At 39.0% G+C, this 17,513-nt stretch overlaps 1 protein-coding gene across 1 annotated transcript in view; it reads right to left on the bottom strand.

Annotated features, from left to right (window-relative positions):
- Positions 1-1,827: 1,827 nt before the first annotated feature.
- Positions 1,828-17,513, bottom strand: part of LOC139478692 (uncharacterized) — a 54,355-nt gene continuing 38,669 nt past the window's right edge. The window contains exons 4-26 of the mRNA XM_071261272.1: positions 15,769-15,972; positions 14,541-14,672; positions 14,061-14,207; positions 13,684-13,827; positions 13,254-13,391; positions 11,693-11,819; positions 11,463-11,536; positions 10,709-11,097; positions 9,946-10,033; positions 9,739-9,815; positions 9,218-9,254; positions 8,523-8,623; positions 7,852-7,977; positions 7,545-7,690; positions 7,112-7,247; positions 6,881-7,027; positions 6,674-6,695; positions 6,490-6,524; positions 6,086-6,205; positions 5,757-5,873; positions 4,407-4,543; positions 3,686-3,818; positions 1,828-3,309 (exon numbers count right to left, since the gene is read on the bottom strand). Of these exons, the coding sequence (XP_071117373.1) occupies positions 3,238-3,309; positions 3,686-3,818; positions 4,407-4,543; positions 5,757-5,873; positions 6,086-6,205; positions 6,490-6,524; positions 6,674-6,695; positions 6,881-7,027; positions 7,112-7,247; positions 7,545-7,690; positions 7,852-7,977; positions 8,523-8,623; positions 9,218-9,254; positions 9,739-9,815; positions 9,946-10,033; positions 10,709-11,097; positions 11,463-11,536; positions 11,693-11,819; positions 13,254-13,391; positions 13,684-13,827; positions 14,061-14,207; positions 14,541-14,672; positions 15,769-15,972 (2,849 nt within the window). The 3' untranslated portion in view covers positions 1,828-3,237. The remainder of the gene's footprint in view (positions 3,310-3,685; positions 3,819-4,406; positions 4,544-5,756; positions 5,874-6,085; positions 6,206-6,489; positions 6,525-6,673; positions 6,696-6,880; positions 7,028-7,111; positions 7,248-7,544; positions 7,691-7,851; positions 7,978-8,522; positions 8,624-9,217; positions 9,255-9,738; positions 9,816-9,945; positions 10,034-10,708; positions 11,098-11,462; positions 11,537-11,692; positions 11,820-13,253; positions 13,392-13,683; positions 13,828-14,060; positions 14,208-14,540; positions 14,673-15,768; positions 15,973-17,513) is intronic.

Genomic DNA, 17,513 nt, shown 5'->3' with positions numbered 1-17,513 from the left:
ACAAGCATCATTTAAGCTTGAATGAACGGACCCCAGGGTACAAATCATAGGAGTCAGTTTTATGGTAGTCTTGAGTCTTTGGTATGTATGAATGGCGCCCAGTCTAATACTGAGCATTAGCAACATAAGAAGCACCTCATTCATAAACGATGGTTAAATGCCAGTTAAATCTCACCTGGGACATGCAATTAGCATCACTTTATCACTTGGTCATGATCATTCGGGTTCAAAGACATAATTGCTTAGAGCCCTTTTGTAATTGCCGCCATTATTATATATTCCGACGGATTTTGGATCTGTAACTCAAGACAGTAAACATATTCGTTTCACTGTTGTAGTTTGGATTCATTTCAGTATCGACCAGTTTATATGAAAAAATCCAGACTCATAGATCGATGGACGAAGGGAAGATAATATAAAATTTAGTAATCAGACGAACCAATAACTTTCAAACTTGGCACCGGCATTAGATGCCCATCATTTTCGACTGTTCCTTTCATTATGTCATATCCCAAGGGTTTTCATAATAAATTTTAGCTTCAGTATGGAGTACTTTTCTTGAAAAATCGTTTGCGCATTTTTTCATTATGATTGTAATGTATGGCAAGTATGGTAAATATATGTCTTAGTTACTTAATTCAGTATAATAGTATGTTGAAATATTTCTGTTTTCATCATTGTCATTTCTTAAGGTACTTGTCCACAGCAAGCCTCTTATCTAAATCTACAAGTTGCAGTATACTTCCAAACTTTCCATAAATTGTCTACATACATTCTACTTCCAAACTATTTTTTAAGATACTCGTATGTCTTTTGGTGGCGACCATATTGGATTTGGTTTGTTATGTATTGGTCTCATTAAGCCTCGGGTCTAAAGGCGGGTAAAAGTTAAATTCGTGTAACAAATACAGGGTTTCCCCTAAGTACCCAATGTAATAATAAGTAACAGTTTAATATTGGTAAGGGCTACATCTCACTTCACTTGGTACACCATACAGACACCTCCTACACATTATTGCTAACAGCTCATCACTTCCGGGGCATCATATCAGTTTGTTTTTTGAGGCTTATTAATCGAGTCTCTCTGTAAGTCGGCATGGATTCTGTTTAGGTGGATTATCCAGGTTAATTATTCCCCGGCGTTGACGTTTTATATTTCTATATATTCTTCATGTGCATCCACGTTAGAATAGGTCCTTTGTATCCCCCTGGGTTATCTGTGGTTATATATTTGTTCACCATGTGTACGCAGCTTGTCACTATATCCATATACTAGAATATGCATTAGTTCTACATGGTATATTTCATTACCTGGTGACATTTGATTGAAGGGTAATAGATCTTTTCTATGCAGCGCAAGTGTTCAAGTAGATGCTTGACGGAATGCATCTTGTTTGGGTAACCTTTAATTGTTGGTTGTGGACTTTCAATGCCCTAAACATTCTTTTTGAACCCTTCACATATGATAATATATCACATAGGTTTCCGGGGACGTCACTCTCTTTAGTAGAGAAATGAAATAAATAACCCTTTGACCGGCAATGCTATTTGATGTCATGTTAAACAACAGCTAACTGACTTTTTCTTTGTTTACACTTTGGCAACGTTACTGTGCAGTATTCCCAAGGAGAACTAGGCTAAGAAACTAAAAAAGAAACAATAAATAATAGTCTAGCTTTGTAGGTAATAACAAACATAAGTGTTAATAACTATGTATTTATTCTTCACTTTAACACTGTTTCAGTTCATTCCTATCAGATTTGTCAAGAATATGAGAAACTGAATTGCATCAATTACAGAAAGGCATATAAACAACATATCCAATTCAAATATCATCACGAAGGTACATTTTTTCAATATTTGATAAGACATATATTGACTCGACACTAGTGATTTACACTAATATAGTGTATCTTGAGCAATGAGTCTTGTTGGAATGTATTATTTTATTATGTCTAGCAGATGACGATAATTGCATGTGCAAAGGCATGGAAATATATGTAACATGTATGGGTCACTACTACGTGTGACATGTATGTGGCTTACATAATCCTTATCTTAATGACGCAAATCGCACATGTTGGAATGACGCGAATTCTCATGACATCATCTTAACATGTAATGATATATGTTTATCTTCTTATACCAGATACAAAAAGGATCATTACTACCAGATGTAACAGGTGAAGCGAGGTGAAATAGGGTTTAACGTCGCGTCCAAGATTATTGCACATGTATGTGTGTGTGTGTGTGTGTGTGTGTGTGTGTGTGTGTGTGTGTGTGTGTGTGTGTGTGTGTGTGTGTGTGTGTGTGTGTGTGTGTGTGTGTGTGTGTGTGTGTGTGTGTGTTTTACAGGCATAAATAGTTTGTTTTAATATTGGCATAGGTTGATTTCATTGAATACATATGACTTGTTTTAGATATCATGAACTTAAATCCCTTCAGAGACATCATAATTTAACATGTCACTTTTTTTCGAGCTATATATATAACATGTTTGAAATTTCAGTCACGAGAAAATGTAAAAAGTTAAAAGCTAAATCGAATTACGTTTCCGAGTGTATCATTTACAGTGTATGTGTATGAATCACAATTTAATAGTGCTGGTGCGCATGTAAAATCCTTTCCAACCATTGGCTCCAGCCACACACACATGCAAAGGCAAGACAATAGTTCACCTGAAAAAAACATACCGTACAAGTCACAATTGCATCGGACATGTAAAGACAGTTGATGCTAGTCGTGATATGAGTAAGGTTTTATATACCCTACGTGTGTATGCATGTTCACATAATATTATACCTTGGTGAGTTAAAACAGTACAGGCCTGCACAAACACTATGTAATGTTGTTAACCTCATCACATAACATCCAGTCTAGTAATTTAGCTGGAATGAAAGAAATGGAAACAAATGTTACACCAGATCGTAGGTGTTTAAAGTTCAATTCGAAGTATGCGTGTGCGAAAATTTTGTTAATAGATTAAACATTTATACATTTTAGAAAATGTCCCTGCAGGTATAGCATGCAATTAGAATACGACGAGATGATCTTTGAAAAGCTGTATAAAGTTTTATCACGAATGCTTCTTAACATTGTTAACGTCGTAAAAATAATGTTTTCGAAATATGATTTAGCCTGTTGACAAAGGCCATGTCCACTTGCTTTAGTTGTGTTTGTATGAAAAAACAATCTGCAAGAAAATCAGATACGCTGTTGAAATGAACAGCAGATGGTTTACATGTTGGCATAAAGTCCAAGAGATTCCAGTCGTCGTTGAGCAAACTCCAGACACAGGCGGACATCGTCCTGGAAGGGAAACCAACACGTTAGAGTGAGTGAGTTTGATTTAACGGCGCTTGGAACAGTTTTCCAGTTATATTACGGCGTGTCAGCTTGATGTGGGAGGAAAGCGCGAAGTGATGCAGAACAATAGACTCTAGATACATAGTCCTTATCATGGTGTTTCACACATCAGCACTGAGACACCTTTCTCAACTTTAACCAAAAACATTGGTTACATTTTCAGCCACACACGAATTCTATCCTCAAGCTGGTGTTTGTTTACTCATGGAAATGTTGCATAGCCAGTACCTTTCCATCATTCATGTGTCTAAAGTCACCCGCACCTGCGTTCCAGACATCATCAAAGACATAAAATTATGAGGTTGTGACTATGTCCTACCTGGGAGAATGGAGGCCCAGCGAGACTTGATTGTAGACGTCGCATGTTGTTGATGACGTCCACCCTGCCATCGTCCTGCATTCTGCTGGCAATGTTTACCAGGAGGATCAGGAACCTAGCCTCACCCACAGAGCTGCAGTAAAGTGTCAGTAATTACTTACATGTACACAAGACAATGTCAGGGGTAGAGATTCACAGAGCTGCAGTAAAGTGTCAGTAATTACTTACATGTACACAAGACAATGTCAGGGGTAGAAACTCACTCACAAAGCTGCAGTAAAGTGTCAGTACTTACTTACACGTACACAAGACAATGTCAGGGGTAGAGACTCACTCACAGAGCTGCAGTAACGTGCCAGTACTTATTTACATATACACAAGACAATGCCAGGGGTAGAGACTCACTCACAGAGCTGCAGTAAAGTGTCAGTACTTACTTACATGTACACAAGGCAATATCAGGGCTAGAAATATGCTATTCCGCTCTTAAGCGACTGTACAATCAGCTTGGCTGTTCATACAATATAACGGTTATCTGAAACCTCAGATCTACTTTCAGAAACATTTAAGATAACAGATAATAATTACGTGTGGCGCTTCAGAGATAGGTTTATTGTTACACGATGATCAGATAGAGCTAACGATTATTAAAGAATTTTATACTTTTGGTAGCTGTTGTTTTAGGTGCTGAAATGGATAGATGAGAACACAATATTCATACTCTGAAACCATTGTGCAGGAGCCTCGTTGTGGATCACTCGTCCATGTCAGTAAGCTATCAATCAACAGAGTCACACTTGGGTCACGTGTACTTCCGGTCAAATGATAGTGCTGGATGGGTGTGATGATATCATCATCCTGAAACACAGTTCTCATTAATATATTTTTATAGCAAAACAACAGTTAAATAGAAAGTACATTTCAAGTGTCAAAGTAAGTGAGTGAGTATATACCACAATATTTCAGTGATATCACGGTGGGGGACTCAGAAATAAGCTTCAAACATTGCACCAATGTGGAGCATAGAACCCTGGCCTTCGACGTGATAAGTGAACGAATTTACCACTAATTAAGTTACATTCGAAAGGCCACAGGCAGAAAGGTTAATGTGGAGTGTCATGCAAAATTGTTATGTTGTGTCGGTCATTGTTGCTTTGAAGCGCTGCTGTACCAAAACGTTTTAGAATCTCATTTCCAAGGTGCCTTAATGACATGCTGCTGTTATGAAGTTCTGCCTTGCTGTCAATCACACATTAAGTGCCAATTGTCACAACAACGAACCTGAGTTTAGTGAATAGCTCACATTACGTATCATTAGTGGGTGAGTGAGTTTGGTTTAACGCCGCTTTTAACAGTATTCCAGTTATATCGCGGCGTGTCAGCTTGATGTGGGAGGAAAGCCCGAAGTGATGCAGGTCTCAGACGTTTACCACTTCGGTGAAACCCACGAGTACGGGTGTGGTGCTGACAAATCTAGCAACATAATTGGGGAGAACCGGGATTCGAACCCATAATCAAAGGTTTCTGGCGTGCCCAAGGGACGCAACTCTGCCCAGCGAATCGCGGCGTCTTAGGGGGCACTGGGCCACCCGTGCCCCATAACGTATCATTAAGACATGTATACAATGTGCTTAGCCATAGATTAACCTCCAACAGAAAGTATATCAGCATTTTCCTGACATATTGTAGATATGTTTAACTTTGTGGTGTTTCATTATGGCTGAAGTGTATAAACTGTCATCATTTGCCATCGCAAGACCCTGTGTCCAACAGTGAAGTTATCACACTAGAAAAAAAACACATATAGTACCTTATGTAAACTTAATGAACGGAATGGACCCTTTTATAGATGACAATATGTACATGACTCGTAGGTGACCGAGATATGATGGAAGGATTGACTGTCATAGTTACCTACTTTTAGCATGTTTTCTGCTCTTCATGAAACATACATTTGGCAACAGTTTGGCGACTTAATATGTTTTCTTTTCTCATAATAATATTATATTTGTTGTAAACAGATTGATTGTGATGCTTTCCTCATTTAACTTAGCAAAAGAGCCAGCCTTACATTTACTGTGAGATCAATAGTGTTGACGATAACATTATTTGATATAACTTTAGTTGTCTGCGTGCTTGCTGTCAGCCTCGATGTCGAGACAGGAGTGTCGGTCGACGGGAGGTAGATCTGCAAGGCAAACAGTGTTAAGGTTAGTGACTGTTGCCCTTTCAGGATCTATATTGTGATCTATATCTACAGATACATAAAATTGATAGCTACTGACGTTCGTCTCGAAGGAAGAAAAGTCATTAGAAGCAAGTTAATCTGAAATTGGGAACCACAATTATCTTTAACAACAGATCATGATATTTTCCAAAATGTTTAAGTAATATATCTACCAGTTGATCTGAAGCCCACGTGATCAAGGAACGCGAGTCGCTGTTATACACTTGATTCCACACTTCCTCTTTGTCTGGGTTTGACGTTATCAGGAAGAATCCCTTCCTTGATGTGTATGACTGCATTAAGATGTCATATATTACACGTGTATTTATGTTAATTACATCCATTAAACCCACATAAACAATGCGACAAAACATCTCATCAACAGTGCAACGTGGGTAGCTAAACACAGTACGTTACTTCACTCCATGGAAGAAAATATGGTGAATTGTTTCATTGTGAGTTAAGTGTGAACATATGTAATGTTAAGACATCTGAGCTGGGAATCATATCAGTGAGTTAAAGCTAACCATTTTTCACCCTAATTGCGAGGGAATCATTTCAAGAGAATCACACTTACCTCTACTGTGGTAATAGCACCTTCTGGAAGACTTCCTGAAAATATATAGTAAGTTCACTACAGCGTAACTGCAACGATCGGGTAAAGATGTCCTCGTATTTCTAAAGTGTGAGCGTAGTTTCAGGTTGGGAAATGTGAAAAAAGACACAACCGTTTTGGGGACGAAAAGGAGCAGTTCACTTACCTCCAGATTCATTTTCCAAAGCCTAAAAGTAAAACATGTGACATTTGTATAATATATATATATATGTTTATCAAAACATATTCTGAACGATTTTTTATCACGTATACAGGAATCACGCTGATAGCTTTGGTACAAACAATTCCGATTTTTTATCTTCCATGTATCTAAAGAGAATTGATGGTGTTACACACTGTATGGTGTACCTACCCCAATGTGCTCCTGTACAGATTTGTTACCCATGGTAACTGCAGATACGTGATTGAGATCTATATGTCTGACGACGTCAGCGTCCAGTGACGTGTCCCCCTCTGACACCGCCATAGCCAGGGCCTGGTACAGGAACAGATACTGCTCCTGGTGTCAGACAATGAGAAAATGATGCAAGGAAACCAGAATATACATCATAGGAACTACACAACGCGTTGGTGGTGTACTCACTTTAGTCTGAATCATGTTCTTCCTCTGGCCTCTCATGTTGGAGACGAAGCTGACGATGTCTAAATTGCCTTCTGCGGCTGCCTGATCCACGAGACTCTCTATAGCGATGTACGTACCTGTGCGGCCTACACCAGCACTAGAATAAGATGAGCAACTGGTGTAAATCACACGCAATTCCACATTTATCTTAATTAATAAAGCAGATTATAAATGTAACAATGGTGTCCACGTCAAATGTTTGCATAAACAATATATGTAATATGCTGTTTCTCTATATCAAAAATAAATTGCACGGTATAGTATAGGGTAAGGTTACACATACAGTGAATGAACAAAGAAACAAATGCTCAGTGACATTTTATAAACATCAGTACAGAATCGTTTCCGTCAGTTCAGACCTTTATGTTGATATCCAACGCGATTAAACTCTAACCTGCAGTGAACTATGACAGGTTGTGTTTGCTGTCTTGCAGTGACCTTGACCCTCCACATAAACTCCAGCAATGCGGAAGTGTCGGGTACACCATGGTCCGGCCAACTTGTGTAGTGAAAGTGGTCAACATGGTGTATCTTGCCTTCCTGACATGAAACATTAAATACAATTTATAGAATTGTTGAATGGACTGGTGTACATTATCAATGAGATTCCAAAAACCTTTTATCACAAACAAGTACATGGATGTATATCCTCGAAGAGGACGTTTTTCGAGAACACTTATAATTATTTGGGAAAATAATACCTTTTTTGCGTAAACAGACAACTTTGTGACTGTGTAGTTTGCTAGTCGTGTTTCCGTCTCCTTGGTAACTGTAATGTCACCGTAAGTGAGAGTTCCTTGCTCTGGCCAGTACTGAAGACACTTCATCTGTAAATGTTAAATAAAATCAAACATGACAAGTGGGATTAACATCTTAAATTCAAGTGGAACAGGATTATAAATAAATCAACATGAACAACTGCATCTACAAATTATAGCGCATCCCAAGCATCGCTGTACAGAGTTGCGTCCCTTGGGCACGCCAGAAACTTATGATTGTGGGTGCGAATCCCAGTTCGCCCCGATTATGTTTCTAGGTTTGTCAGCACCATGCTCGTGGGTTTCACCGATGTGGTAAACGTCTGAGATCTGCATCACTTCGGGCTTCCCTCCAACATAAAGCTGACACGCCGCTATATAACTGGAATACTGTTAAAAGCAGCGTTTAACTCAAGTCACACACTTACTGTATTTGGCATCAATGACAGAATTATTATTGATTTGCGTATCTCTTGTACTCCATCTGAACATGGAACCATTTCGTCGTTGTTTTCTTTCATAATTATTATCCAGTCATAGCTGAACATTCCCCACCTACTTGGGAAGGGAAACGTGTGGAAGATGCTCTTTATAGGTGCAATTATTAATATTACCTTCCCTGCCTCTACAAGTCCCGTCACCATGACAACTGTTGTAACTTCCTCCTGATAGATCATTCTCCATAAATCAACCACTACTTCCGGTCTGTAGGGACCTTAAGAATATGAATATAACACGATATAAATGTAACAAATATGTTAATCCAGAAGTATCCAGAAAAATAGATATAAAGTTAAAATCCCCAACAAAGTATGGTTCTTTTACAACAAATAACCCTTTGTGCTTGATTGTTTTAGTTCAAAGTTGTACACACTCATGATCAAAAGAAATTATACCAAATTACAAGTATTTCTTATTCAGCAGTCCAGTTAAGTCAAGCAGTTGCTTTCTGTAAGGATCAAATCTAGCCGTGTCGGTTGGCGTAAGTCCGCGTCTAATGTCTGTTCCTGTTTCGGTCATGCTAGCATGATCAGATAGATGATGTATCTTGAGTATCGGGAAGCAAACTGTATAGCCACTCTTCACAAGTTCACAAAATAACAGGAAAAATGCACATATCCAAAGTAGGTTTGAATGCATGGGAATCACTCGTGCAACGTTTAAAATCCTGCAGTGGAAATATACATGTGACTGCACATTACTACATCCCCGTTAAATGAATTGAAAATTTGTGTTTCGAATGAATGACATATGTATCTTGCTTACCTTTGGTAAACAATCAAATACGATGTGCACTATGAAGCCTTACCTTGTGCTGCTATGTAACGCTTTTCTCCTTTATATCCCTGAAGAGAAGTTCCAAATATTATAAGCAAAATACATACGGTGATTGGTTGTTTATTAAATGTTTTCCTAGCAGTATTCTATCTGTACAACTGCTATGGATAATAGAAAGCAGATAATCTAGTGACTGATATCCTGAACATCAGTCGATGAACTTGGGATACGATGAGATGCAATCAATTAAGTCACCAAGCCTGACCACTCTATCCATTTAGTCGCCTATTCCGACATGCACATGTCTCAATGGGGCGCTCGTATGTTCTTACGCGGAATACCTGTGGGCTTCCATACAGTGAATCAGTGTGACAGGATGCAAGGCAACAACTAGGCTGTCCCCATAAACTCAGTTTGCGTCAAAAATGACGCATATGCTTCCAACTTTACAACTGAACGTTTTACAAGTACGTGTAATCTGTCGCAGCAAGAGATAATGCAGTAATTCTCAATTTGTTTTCCGTATTCATTTAAAGTTGTCTCTCAACTCACATCGAGGTAGCTAGCGTTGATGTAGTCTTCGCCTCTGTCGTCACTCACGTCGCGCAGCACCACGCGGTTGTAGTTATCTGGCAACAAATACGAATTTGGTAGGAATACATGGTCGATTAAGACTTGACATCAGATGATAAAGCGTACCTGACTAAAAATGTTTCATAAGAGTTTAGATGATCACTCTCATCTACGTGGCGTACTCACATGGGTAATAGCCTCTGAACCTGTTCCTTCCCTTGTTTCTGGGTTGTTGAGATTCATCATAGGAGTGGATGAAACCATCAGGAAGTCGCTGACAAAGCAAACAAGGAAAATGTGTACTATACACAAAAGTATAACTACAAAGTAATCACTTATTCTTGATTATTGTTACCGGCAAGTTATGTATTCTGTCATGCAAACTCTGATTTGGATGCCAGATCCATTTCCACTAACTGTAATTGCCTGGTGTGTAACTGGAGGTGTTTCGGTCGAGTTGTGCATTTCTCTCTGGTTACAGTCAATCATGAGGAAATGAGGGATTGCAGGTTGTGCATCTGCTGAGCAGCATTCTAACTAAAGTCTATCTTGTTGGCAGACACAATTCACCTTCAGAAACAAGTACGAGCTGGTTTGCTACAATATTAGTCGTTTGAAAGTGAGTAGAATTTTAGGTTTATTATTATGCTTTTTAAAGCAATTTTAAAGGATAGTTTTTCATAGTAAATGGTTATAGAATCTAGTTAGACTTTGTGTAAACCAGTGCAACAGTGCAACACATTCAGGGAATGTGAGTATGAAATTGAACTGTGTTAGTCTTATTTATTGTTGTTTTTGTTTAAGATGTTAATTTCATTGTAAATTAAAGGACATGTTTACAGTACATCTTATTTGTTTCTATGACAATCAATTGTGTAAATAAATTAACTTAATGCTTTCAATGTATTTTCATTTGCTCTCGGGCTAGTGCACGACCTTTAGAAATTACCTTGAATTCCTCTTCTGCACTTGCTATTGTCATTTCGTCCACTCGTGTCTGAAGCCTGGACACGGGAATCACGTGATCACGTCCAGCATCGTCCAGGTTGTAGTAGTTTCTGTCAGGGACATCTGGTGTGTCCTCAACCTGTACAGGATTGGCAGAGACGTCGTAGTCTTCCTCCTCCTCCTCCTCTGCTTTCTTGTTGTCAAGGTTGCCAGTTCCATCTTTATCTGTATCCTTGCTATCATTCGTATATACAGCGTCCCCAGCTACATCGACGTGTGATTTAGACTGGCCATGAACATTGGTCTTTTTACCTGATGTCTTCTTTGAAGACAGCACTGGTTTCTCTTCTTTTTCGAATCCGACATTCATGTACATACCATTGTTTTCAACTGGCGGAAACACAACAAAACCATTGTTATATAAGAGTGAGAATGTTATTTTGGTTTAACACTGCTTCGAACAGTATTCCAGTTATTTCACGACATGGTTTTTTAAGAGTCCGACGATCGAATGTAACATTAGTCCTTATCATGTATGGGAGAAGGCATGGTGTGTACAGTTTAGACATAGGCAGTCAGGGTTGAATTTGTTGGACATCACAAGAAGCAAATATATTTCAATGCCTATGTTCTTCACGCATCATATAAATATATCACTTGGTCTATTTAACTTGCATGTTTCTGTTCTGCCTCTATGCATGGTATCAGAAACATGTATGTTTGATAAAGGGAGCAGATTAAAGATATGCAACTACCTTGTTTGGGTGCTAAGTTACCAGCAATGACTGGCTGGAGTGTGGGGCTTCCATGATTTTTCCCACGTCTTCGTCTAAATTTAAAGACATAAAGTGGAATATAATCATTTATAGAACAATGTCTTTTGTAATAAATATATACGCAGGTATAGTATTTCAAGATATTACTGGGTTTTGATATTTGTATCTCACGAGTTGTCAAGGGCTGACCCGTTCTGGACAAAACTGACCTGATCAGGATGACTGCAAGGACCACCACCAGAACCACCACCACCAGGCCAACAACAGCTCCTACTACAGCGGGGATGGGATCAGTGGTGCCGACAGACTCACTGGGGCCTTGTATAAGAACTTTACCTGTATAAAGAGTGCGAGTAGATTACAGTCGATATACATAAACACATATATCTGAGCCCTTCTCTCATTAAATAAAAGAAAAGTGCTCCTCTACCCTGCAGTGTTTGTACATACATGTACATGCAGACTATACAAAGACCGGACTTGATACGCATGATAACTTCACGTGAGTTTTGGTCTAAAGAACATGGCTGACGATCCCAGAACAGCTTGCTGAATGTCCAGTGATTTCTATTAATTTCCTAACTGCACCATTGCTATCTGAACGATTTTGGAATAGCTGATTTCATTTTAATCACCTTTCCAACATTGATGACAGTATTATATGATGGTGATTTATTAACATCGACTCTGCCTTCAGCACAGATTTGTAGAAAGGATTTTGCCGCTTTTATTGGTGTACACCATAGTATGTGTAGCAAAGAAGGAATTATAGTCAGGTCACAAATCAGGTGCAGATAAGCAGCGTCTGTCTCGGAGAATAGTTGGAGGGGTGACCACGCTCGGCACCTTGACTCTGGAGAGTTTCAATGGCTTCGATCCTGCTCCACACTGAAGCACATGTAGCACATTTTGTGTTTACATCGTCTTTTGTTCCAAATATACCTCTGTTCACCCAGCGTTACCTGGCAGGATGAGATGGCAGTTATTTGTATTATAACTGTTAGCCTTCTAGCTCCTGTCAGGCATCTTGGTCCGAATACACCCCGGGCAGCTGAGGATAACATCGCGTGGACGCTGATCCATTGACCGCGGTAATATTGTTACCGCTAGTTTGGTACAGCAATATTTAAACATCATTATAGTTGTTTTTCTTCTGCCTCACGGAAAACACTTGACAAACAGAAGCTTTTTACTGCCACAATAATCAATCAATCAATCAAGTTTATATCGTAATTCAGGCCACATGGCCCATAGTACAGTTGTAAGATAATAACATATTAGGTCACATGTCCAGAGTGTTACATCTCTGTCGATCTCATTTTCAATTATTTACATAAATATAAAGCTATCAAGCATTGTACAGTAATATCACCTGATTTAAATGAATATGTAAACGTAATATTACCTATATAATATTTCTGTAATGAGGTAAAAAAAAGTATTTCTCAAGTGAATATATTTCTTACATAAAAAAAAGACATGGTTTTCATCCTCTACTAAATGTAAGTCACATTCTTTACATATAGATTCTGAATGAGGTATATTTAACAATGACCTTTCACGAATAATGTTGAGATAATAAGTTGTGAAGTGATATTCGAAATTTAGTCAGTTAACTCACTTGCCTCGGGAAGATGTCCTTTCTTACTGTCATCCCACCCAATGACATAATATTAATATGTGTAATCAGCCAATGTCCCTTCACACCGGCTACGACCTTGCTATTACAACTCATCCTTTACCCTCATGAGTGTGACATAATGTCATTACCTGTACAGTCAGCTTGAGTCCATCCTGTCTCACATTCACTGTCACAGGCCCCTGTTGCGTTACAGGAAGAATTCCCCAAACAGTGTCTGGAGGAGCAGGCGCTGAGACAGTTTGGTCCATAATGTTTAGAATCACAATCTGGAATTAGATGGCAGAGATACCAACCTTCTTATGCTTCCTATAAGGAGTAATGCACATATTGTAGTGAAAGTGAAAATTATATTTGAACCACATTGATTTCTTATTCACTTACTCTTACACTTTCTATTCATTTCAATATGTGTAAGTGAAAATTATTTTTGATCCACATTAATTTCTTATTCACTTACTCGTATAGTTACGATTCACTTCAATATGTGAAAGTGAAAATTATTTTTGAACCACATTGATTTCTTATTCACTATAGTTACGATTCATTTCCATGACTCACCATATTTACAGTCAGCACCCATCCAGCCAGCTTCACACCCAAAATCACATGTTCCGATCACGTGATCACAGGATGATTTTCCTGCACAGTGTCTGTCAGAGCACAGTCCACTGCAATTTGCACCATATTTTCCAATGGCACATTCTGTAACAAGAAAGGAAGAGGTCATCACTGACAAGCATTTAATAGCAGGGTAGATGTAAACTGATTCCCTTTATGGTAACCTTGAGGTATGACAGGCGTTTTCCAATCTTAGAGACCACAGTAGCCCAGTCGTCCTATCAATAACTTATCATGATATGTCTTCTTGCTCGACCTCCCAAGTGACTTTTGTAATTAATGTGTCTTTTTACCAATAAATGTTAAACATTCTTTACCTTGTGTGCAGTCCTCATCTATCCACCCAGGACGGCATCCTGTGTCACATGCACCAGTGCGAGGGTCACATGACGAGTTGGTAGCTAAACACTTCCGCCAAGCACATGTTTTGTTGCAGCTGGTACCATAGTTAGTGTTGTTGCAAGCTATGAAATAATAACAACAGTTAGAGTATTTACATTGCGTATAAATGAGTGTTGTGAAGCATTTGGGCTGTAAATGGTGCTGGATAGTCGGTTCAAGAAATGTTTAAAACAAGTCAATATGTAATATTAATGTACCACTTAAAAGGGCCCCAGTATCACTAACACCACGTGACAGTAAGACCTCCACAACATACGCATGTAGTGATTCCCATACTTCAATCATGACTTACTTTAGTTGTGGCACTCATGTCGCTCTGTACAAAAGGGTTGCTAACTACAGTGTTGAGGACAGCTCACTCGGTCACACCAGACCTAACAATAATACCTCCTCACCTGTGTCACACCTCTGTCCCTGCCATCCCGGCCTACAGTCTCCAGGGCAGAATCCAGTCCATCGATCACAGCTTGAATTCAGGCAGTGACAGAACGTATCACAGTTCACCCCGTAGATTCCTGGACTGCAGGCTGTTGTATTGTGATGACAAGATTTGTGCATTTGAGTGTATTGAGTGATTGGGAGAGGGCGGGGAGTGTGGAAGTGAATTTGTGTACAACAATATACAATAAACGAATACAATACTATTTTACTCGCATGGCGATGGACATGCAAATATGGTTGTGTGTCGCTGCTTGTATCAGTCTGCACTCATAATGTCGGATTTATAGTATTAACCAACTGAGACACAATACTACACTTTAACTTGCATAGCCCACTTATGGAGTGAGTGAGTTTGGTTTTACGCCGCTTTTAGCAATATTCCAGCAATATCACGGCGGGGGGACCCCAGGAATGGGCTTATTTAATTGTATCCATGTGTGGAATCGAACCCGGGTCTTCGGCGGGACGAGGGAACGCTTTAACCACTAGGCTACCCCAAGATTAGAATGGTCAGTCCTTGTTTATCTCCTTAATGTCATTCAGGGAAACAACCGTCTTTTAACGTCTTTCGACGATACCAGGGAATAGCACCACCGAAGGGTCACAGACAGGAAGAGCAAGGGAATTGTGAGATTTAGTTTAGATGATTAGTGCATACTACGGTAGTGTAGTCCTTTGAATAAAACAAATATTTATATGAAAGATATATAAACCCATAAGGTATAGATAAATAAAAAGGAGAGGATCGCAATAGCTGAACTCCTGGAAATAAGAACGTCTTTGTTGTATCTAGCTGCCTTGATCGTCTATATTCATAGCTCTCTGCGCCTAAGGCGCCGCAATTCACTGTGCAGAGTTGCGTCCCCTGGACACGCCAGAAACCTATGATTGTGGGTTCGAATCCCGGTTCGCCCCGATTATGTTTCTAGGTTTGTCAGCACCATACCCGTGCTCGTGGGTTTCACCGAAGTGGTAAACGTCTAAACCTGCGTCACTTCGGGCTTTCCTCCCATTATGCTGACACGCCGCGATATAACTGGAATACTGTTAAAAGCGGCGTTAAACACAACTCACTCACTCTAATTTTCTACGATTAAACTTACAAAGTACATTTGCTGTAAAAGGGCAGTGAAACACGGGTATCAGTGGCACAAAAATGCATGAATGCAACCAAAGATTTACCATATATCTCCACCTCACAGATGTTCAGTGCGCTATCGTGGCCTTGGGGTCCTCCCGGCCCCTGATTCATGATAGTCACCTGTCTGCCGGTACCATTACACTTCACGTCAGTAGGGTTGGGCGTAGACGAACTCGGTAGTGTGAAGCAGATGTTTGAAGTGTCATTGTTCAGGTAGATATCAGAGTTCGCGTTTCTCCAGTAGACTGGCGTAACACAAACAAGCAGTGTCTCAAACTACATTGGACTATGATATTGTTTTACAATTTCGCTAATAGCATACTAGTATATCACAGCTATATGTTAACATAGACATATGGCCTTACACATTGGCATAATAAAGAAACAGTTACACACGTACACCCAATTCTCAATGGATGATTTAAAGCGTATGGTATTTATACAATTCACATAAACGTCTGGCCGCTAGCAATAATAACATCACATTAAGCTAATACAACATAATATTATTGGTGAAAAGCACGATATCCCGCGTATATTTCACACGATTTTGGAATTACTACATTGACAACGGGTGTGTCCAACTTTATTCTACTCCTAATTAACCTAACCCTCCAAGCTGCCTTAGGAGTTGCTAACGCGTCAATAATCAACACATACTGTATATATATATATATATATATACAGTAATTCGTTTTTATCATGTTCGGCTATCTTTCAGCGTGAAAACGACATTATATATTTATAATAGCGTACTTATGTGTCAATTTTATAAGGCTATTAAAGGATCTGTTCCACCGAATAAGCTTTGTGTGATGAATATATTCTGAGATATTTAACAAATCTGTACGAGTTGTTTGTAGTTGGCTGCTTGAACAAATGTACTGTTAAGGTTGCTGGAATAATACTGTCGAGGTAGTTAGTATAAGAATGTTACATTGATTTGAACAGATTCAACAGCTGGCACATTGATGAAAACTGTTCTTGTTAAAAACATTTTGGTAGTCCATTTTGTATTTCATCTACTTTGTGTTTGTAGTGAATATCTGCAAAATTACTCTTGTTGCATCAAGAAATAACGTGTTCACACGCTTGTTGAATAAAAGCAACAAAACATCTTCGTAATCATAAAATATGGTCTACAAGCAGAGTCGATAGTTCGATTCCGACTATATCTTAAGCTTGTCTTTATGAATCACTATCAAATAGTGATGATACCAGGTGCTCGCGAAAAGGTGAGCGTATCCTGTCCACCTACCTCAAACATTATGTAATGTTGACACTAAAGGCTGGGGCGGATGGAATATTACTCGACATAAAGGGAGAGTTGACTGTTGGAAAGATAAAGCCATTTGTAATACTGTCATGTGGTTAGCTTTCTTTTTGTCACTGAATTATTACGCATAGATCTAAATGTGAAACAGGTGAATACGGTTTCCCATTTGACCATTATTGAACGATATCAGATCAACGATATCTGGAAGTTTAAGTATAACTTCTTGGCCAAATTCCCCTATTTTGGAATTCCGATTCATATGCATAAAGAAACAGTTCGGCCAGAAGGGGAGCATAATTGGTGCCCAAGGGGGTGCCTAGTTCTTGCCTACAAGCTTTATACTTAAATATCGCTTAGATGTTATCAATGAAGAAGTCCCGCATTTCACAAATTGTTTTCTCAGTCAACTTCAGATGACAATTGCTATAATTTGGAACAGTTCCTTCTGAACCTTTGATGATAGAGATATAACTATGGTCACCACGTTTTGTAACAAATGCTCCATTGATC

The sequence above is a fragment of the Haliotis cracherodii genome, unplaced genomic scaffold (genome assembly GCF_022045235.1).
Source record: "Haliotis cracherodii isolate W230 unplaced genomic scaffold, xgHalCrac1.p SCAF_4, whole genome shotgun sequence".
In the NCBI taxonomy this organism is placed as follows: Eukaryota; Metazoa; Mollusca; class Gastropoda; order Lepetellida; family Haliotidae; genus Haliotis; species Haliotis cracherodii.
The sequence above is the reverse complement of the archived record's forward strand: the minus strand, read 5'-3'. Positions and strand labels throughout refer to the sequence as shown.